The following is a 6,703-nucleotide window of genomic DNA, read 5'->3' as shown; positions in this document are numbered from 1 at the left end:
TACAAGATAATGAGAGGCATAGATAGAGTCGATAGCCAGAGACTATTTCCCAGGGCAGAAATGACTAACACGAGGGGTCATAGTTTTAAGCTGGTTGGAGGAAAGTAGAGGGGATGTCAGAGGCAGGTTCTTTACACAGAGTTGTGAGAGCATGGAATGTGTTGCCAGCAGCAGTTGTGGAAGCAAGGTCATTGGGGACATTTAAGAGACTACTGGACATGCATATGGTCACAGAAATTTGAGGGTGCATACATGAGGATCAGTGGTCGGCACAACATCGTGGGCTGAAGGGCCTGTTCTGTGGTGTACTGCTCTATGTTCTATGTTCTATATGTTCTTCTTTTCCCTTTCAGTTTGATGTTTTCCTTAACCTTTTTTTTAGATAAGCACAGGTGGTGGGCTCTCTCCATGGAATTTTTCTTTATATTTGAAATATACTTCATTGAGTCATAGAATTCCTCCAGTGGGGAAATAGGCCATTCGACCCCTCGGGTCCACACTGAACCTCTGCAGAGCATCTCACTCAGATCCACTCCCCACTTCTCACCCTGTAAACGTGCATATCCCTTGGCTAATCCACCTCGCCTACATATCCCTGAACACCATAGGCAATTTAGCTTGGCCAATTCACCTAAGCTGCACATCTCTGGATTTATTCTGGGTATTCTGAAATATCTATTAAATGTCTGTCACTATGTCTCTATTATTACTTAATCTCTAATGTTATTTACATAGACTTCATACAGCATTTAGCTAAACCTTTAGCTAAATATTGGTGCTAGCCTCAGGGGCTGCAATTTATTTGTCAGTTTGACAAAACATCAAAATGAGATCACCAGACTGGCCATACTCTCTGGAGCAGAAACCTTTGATCCTGTACACCATCAGGATTAGCTAAATACAGCTGCTTTCCACAGACCAGGAGAGGGAGTCAATGTCACTTACCATTATTCCTGCGATCCCAATTCCCACCACTCCAATCATGTATAGCTTTGAGTTGAAAAATTCCTTTAATTTCGAAGTGCAGTTCTGTGGGGGCAATAATAGGAAACATTTCCGATCTCAGTGATAGGAATCAGAAGTTGGAAGAAAGTACCATATTTTCACAGATAACAGTGAATAAACGATTTTATAATACAAAAACAATTTCCCAAAGTGTTCCGAGTTTCCTTCCCTGAAGGATATTTTAGTTGTGTTCTTTGAGGTAATTATTGAGTAGGATCGCAAGAACTCCCTGCTCTTTCTGAAAATAGCAGAGTGGGATATTCACATGCAAGGTAGAGTACAAGTTAACCTCAGCTGAATGAATGTTCTGAAAGATGCCACCTCCAACAGTGCAAGTCTGTCTCTATATTTTACTGAAATCCCAGTTAGGATTATCAGCTGGAGTGGTGTACAAAACGCAATGTTCTTTCTCAGACATCATGTTAGTCTGAGCCACGGTGAGCTCTGATCGTGGTCAGTGCTGAACAGTCTCCAGGGACCAATACAAAGTGAATATCGTAGGGTGTACAACTCTCAGCTCAGACTCTGTCTTAACACTCAATTCAGTTTCATGAATGGCAATGAGAAACACATTGTTGAGACCGATGAACGGATACGTGGAAACAAATGGCTTATTCCTGTCCGTAACCATGGCAACACAACTATGAACCTATTACTCAATAGCATAGCACAAACATTGCCTATCGTTAGGTGAAGTTTAATTAGGAAGCACTATTACTCAGAATGGAGGGTTCTTCTGGTATAGTAGTAGTGACCTTATCTCTGAGCCAGAGGTCTCAGGTTCAAGTCCCATCATGCATCTCTGATCAAGTTGATTTGAAAATATCCATTCAGATTTGGAAAGAGACTTCCAGCAGATTTGAATAAGGACTGGAAGAAAAGGCCTTTATGTAAATAAATGGAATAGCTTCCATCAAATACTTTACTTTGGAAGGTCCAGGGGACAGAATGTTAGAGCTCAGTATCAGAGTTTGTAGGAGATGGTCACTGACACTTTGCAAGAATGCGCAAGTGAGGAAAGAATTATATCTAGAAGTCAGCTTAAAACATGGAACTCACTGCAGATACTTGCAATGTCGGACAGAGATACTGCACAACAGGATCCGGTAATGAGTCTCCACAGCACTGCAACTAGACAGAGAGGGAAACATGACAAAATATATCACTTAACATCAGGTATGCATGCAAGAGAGCAGAGAACACTTTAGTAAGTTGGGACTGAATATTGTCCATTAGTGGGAGTGAGACTGAAATGGGTAAGTGAAGGCGAAATTGCAGAGTGACAACGTGAGTCTGCTTAGTGTCAGTGAGTGCGACACTACATGGTGACTGTGAGAGTGAGATTGAAGTGTGTCAGTGAGTGAGACTGCAGTGTGTTGGGGAGAGTGCTACTGCAGTGTGTTGGTGAGTGTGAGACTGCAGTGTGTCAGTGAGAGTGAGACTGTAGTGTGTTGGTGAGTGCGAGACTGCAATGTGTCAGTGAGGAGTGGTGTACAAAACGCAATGTTCTTTCTCAGACATCATGTTAGTCTGAGCCACGGTGAGCTCTGATCGTGGTCAGTGCTGAACAGTCTCCAGGGACCAATACAAAGTGAATATCGTAGGGTGTACAACTCTCAGCTCAGACTCTGTCTTAACACTCAATTCAGTTTCATGAATGGCAATGAGAAACACATTGTTGAGACCGATGAACGGATACGTGGAAACAATGTGAGACTGCAGTGTGTTGGTGAGTGTGAGACTGCAATGTGTCAGTGAGAGTGAGACTGCAGTGTGTCGGTGAGTGTGAGACTAGTGAGAGTGAGACTGCAGTGTGTCGGTGAGTGTGAGACTGCAATGTGTCAGTGAGAGTGAGACTGCAGTGTGTCGGTGAGTGTGAGACTGCAGTGTGTCAGTGAGTGTGAGAGTGCAGTGTGTCAGTGAGTGTGAGAGTGCAGTGTGTCAGTGAGAGTGATACTGCAGTTTATCAGTGAGGGTGAGATTACAGTGTGTCAGTGAGAGTGAGACTGCAGTGTGTCAGTGTGAGTGAGACACCAGTGTGTTAGTGAGTGAGAGATTGCAGTGTTGGAAATGTGTTGCTGGAAAAGCGCAGCAGGTCAGGCAGCATCTAGGGAACAGGAGAATCAACGTTTCGGGCATTAGCCCGTTGAAGAAGGGCTAATGCCCGAAACGTCGATTCTCCTGTTCCCTAGATGCTGCCTGACCTGCTGCGCTTTTCCAGCAACACATTTCCATCTCTGATCTCCAGCATCTGCAGACCTCACTTTCTCCTCAGAGATTGCAGTGTGTCAGTGAGTGCGAGACAGCAGTGTGTCGGTGACTGCAAGACTGCAGTGTTAGTGAGAGTGAGACAGCCGTGTGTCAGTGAGTGCGAGACTGCCATGTGTCAGTGAGTGTGTGACAGCAGAGTGTCAGTGAGAGTGAGACAGCCGTGTATCAGTGAGTGTGATACTGCAGTGTGTCAGTGAGAGTGAGGCTGCAGTGTGTCAGTGAGAGTGATACTGCGTGTGTCAGTGAGTGTGAGACTGCAGTGTGTTAGTGAGAGTGAGACAGCAGTGTGTCGGTGAGTGTGAGACTGCAGTGTGTCTTTGAGTGACACTGCAGTGTGTCAGTGAGTGTGAGACAGCAGTGTGTCGGTGAGTGTGAGACAGCAGTGTGTCAGTAAGTGAGACTGCAGTGTGTCAGGGTGAGTGAGGCTACAGTGTGTCAGTGTGAGTGAGACTGCAGTGTGTCAGTAAGTGAGACTGCAGTGTGTCAATGAGTGTGATACTGCATTACGACAGTGAGTGATACTGCAGTGTGTCGGTGAGTGTGAGACTGCAGTGCGTCAGTGAGAGACAGACTGCAGTGTGTCATTGAGAGTGATACAGCATTGTGACAGTGAGTGAGACTGCAATGTGTCAGTGAGAGTGTTACTGCAGTGTGTCAGTGAGAGTGTTACTGCAGTGTGTTAGTGAGAGTGATACAGCAGTGTGTCAGTGAGAGTGATTCCACAGTGTGTCAGTGAGTGTGAGACTGCAATGTGACATGTGTGAGACTGCAGTGAATCAGTGAGAGTGAGACACCAGTGTGTTAGTGAGTGAGAGATTGCAGTGTGTCGGTGACTGCGAGACTGCAGTGTTAGTGTGAGTGAGACTGCAGTGTGTCAGTGAGTGTGAGATTGCAATGTGACGTGTGTGAGACTGCAGTGTATCAGTGAGAGTGAGACACCAGTGTGTCAGTGAGTGAGAGATTGCAGTGTGTCGGTGACTGCAAGACTGCAGTGTTAGTGTGAGTGAGACTGCAGTGTGTCGGTGAGCGCGAGATTGCAGTGTATCCGTGAGAGTATGACTGCAGTGTGTCAGTGAGAGTGAGACAGCAGTGTGGCACAGTCCGCAGACCGTCAGTGAGTGTGAATGTACAACGTCTCAGTGATAGAGTGACTGTAGTCTGTCGGTGAGAGTGTTACTGCAGTGTGACAGTGAGAGTGTTTCTGCAGTGTGTCAGTGAGTGTTACTGCAGTGTGTCGTTGAGTGCGAGATTGCAGTGTATCCGTGAGAGTGTGACTGCAGTGTGTCAGTGAGTGTGTTACTGCAGTGTGTCGTTGAGAGTGTTACTGCAGTGTGTTAATGAGAGTGGGACTGCAGTGTGTCAGTGAGTGTGAGACTGCAATGTGACGTGTGTGAGACTGCAGTGTATCAGTGAGAGTGAGACACCAGTGTGTCAGTGAGTGAGAGATTGCAGTGTGTCGGTGACTGCAAGACTGCAGTGTTAGTGTGAGTGAGACTGCAGTGTGTCAGTGAGTGTGAGACTGCAATGTGACGTGTGTGAGACTGCAGTGTATCAGTGAGAGTGAGACACCAGTGTGTCAGTGAGTGAGAGATTGCAGTGTGTCGGTGACTGCAAGACTGCAGTGTTAGTGTGAGTGAGACTGCAGTGTGTCAGTGAGTGTGAGACTGCAATGTGACGTGTGTGAGACTGCAGTGTATCAGTGAGAGTGAGACACCAGTGTGTCAGTGAGTGAGAGATTGCAGTGTGTCGGTGACTGCAAGACTGCAGTGTTAGTGTGAGTGAGACTGCAGTGTGTCGGTGAGCGCGAGATTGCAGTGTATCCGTGAGAGTATGACTGCAGTGTGTCAGTGAGAGTGAGACAGCAGTGTGGCACAGTCCGCAGACCGTCAGTGAGTGTGAATGTACAACGTCTCAGTGATAGAGTGACTGTAGTCTGTCGGTGAGAGTGTTACTGCAGTGTGACAGTGAGAGTGTTTCTGCAGTGTGTCAGTGAGTGTTACTGCAGTGTGTCAGTGAGAATCGGACGGCAGTGTGTCAGTGAGAGTGGGACTGCAATGTGTCAGTGAGAGTGTTACTGCAGTGTGTTAGTGAGAGTGGGACTGCAGTGTGTCAGTGAGTGTGAGACCTCACTGTGTCAGTACGACTAGGAAATGAGTGTGCCAGTGGAAGCAATAGAGAGACTGTAATGGGTCAGTGCAAGCATGAGACTGCTGTGTTTCAGTGAGAGTCAGATTGTAGTGTGTCAGTGAAGGTGAGATTGCAGTGTCAGTGAGTGAGACTGCTGTGTTTCAGTGAGTGTGAGACTGCATTGTGACAGTGAGTGAGACTGCAGTGTGTCAGTGTGAGTGAGGCTGCAGTGTCAGTCTGAGTGAGACTGCAGTGTGTCAGTGAGTGTGAGACTGCATTGTGACAGTGAGTGAGACTGCGGTTTGTCAGTGTGAGTGAGACTGCAGTGTTGAAACTTTATTGCTGGAACAGCACAGCAGGTCAGGCAGCATCTAGGGAACAGAAGATTCGTGTTCCAGCAATAAAGTTTCAACTTTGATCTCCAGCGTCTGCAGACCTCACTTTCTCCTCGAACACTGCAGTGTGTCAGTGAGTGTGAGACTGCAGCACGTCAGTAAGTGAGAGACTGCAGCGCGTCAGTAAGTGAGACTGCAGTGTGTCAGTGTGAGTGAGACTGCAGTGTGTCAGTGTGAGTGAGACTGCAGTGTGTCAGTGTGTGTGAGGCTGCAGTATGTCAATGAGTGTGAGACTGCAGTGTGTCAGTGAGTGGGGTTGGTGTGTGTCAGTGTGAGTGAGACTGCAGTGTGTCAGTGTGAGTGAGGCTGCAGTGTGTCAGTGAGTGCGAGATTGCAGTGTATCCGTGAGAGTGTGACTGCAGTGTGTCAGTGAGAGTGATACTGCAGTTTATTAGTGAGGGTGAGACTACAGTGTGTCATTGAGAGTGAGACTGCAGTGTGGCACAGTCCGCAGACTGTCAGTGAGTGTGAATGTACAACGCCTCAGTGATCGAGTGACTGTAGTCTGTCGGTGAGAGTGTTACTGCAATGTGTCAGTGAGTGTTACTGCAGTGTGTCAGTGAGAGTGGGACTGCAGTGTGTCAGTGAGAGTGTTACTGCAGTGTGTCGTTGAGAGTGTTACTGCAGTGTGTTAATGAGAGTGGGACTGCAGTGTGTCAGTGAGAGTGTTAGTGCAGTGTGTCAGTGAGAGTGATACAGCAGTGTGTCAGTGAGAGTGATACTGCAGTTTATTAGTGAGGGTGAGACTACAGTGTGTCATTGAGAGTGAGACTGCAGTGTGGCACAGTCCGCAGACTGTCAGTGAGTGTGAATGTACAACGCCTCAGTGATAGAGTGACTGTAGTCTGTCGGTGAGAGTGTTACTGCAATGTGTCAGTGAGTGTTACTGCAGTGTGTCAGTGAGA

At 47.1% G+C, this 6,703-nt stretch overlaps 1 protein-coding gene across 2 annotated transcripts in view; it reads right to left on the bottom strand.

Annotated features, from left to right (window-relative positions):
* LOC122563004 (CD9 antigen-like) overlaps nucleotides 1-6,703 on the bottom strand; it is a 108,228-nt gene that overhangs the window by 10,379 nt on the left and 91,146 nt on the right. Inside the window, exons 6-7 of one of the 2 annotated variants that reach the window (XM_043716302.1) lie at nucleotides 2,065-2,136; nucleotides 946-1,029 (exon numbers count right to left, since the gene is read on the bottom strand). In XM_043716302.1, coding sequence (XP_043572237.1) covers nucleotides 946-1,029; nucleotides 2,065-2,136 — 156 coding nt within the window. The remainder of the gene's footprint in view (nucleotides 1-945; nucleotides 1,030-2,064; nucleotides 2,137-6,703) is intronic. The other variant, XM_043716303.1, reaches the window with a different exon arrangement.

This window comes from Chiloscyllium plagiosum, chromosome 26 (genome assembly GCF_004010195.1).
Source record: "Chiloscyllium plagiosum isolate BGI_BamShark_2017 chromosome 26, ASM401019v2, whole genome shotgun sequence".
In the NCBI taxonomy this organism is placed as follows: Eukaryota; Metazoa; Chordata; class Chondrichthyes; order Orectolobiformes; family Hemiscylliidae; genus Chiloscyllium; species Chiloscyllium plagiosum.
Note: the sequence above shows the minus strand (reverse complement) of the source record. Positions and strands in the feature narration are given on the sequence as shown.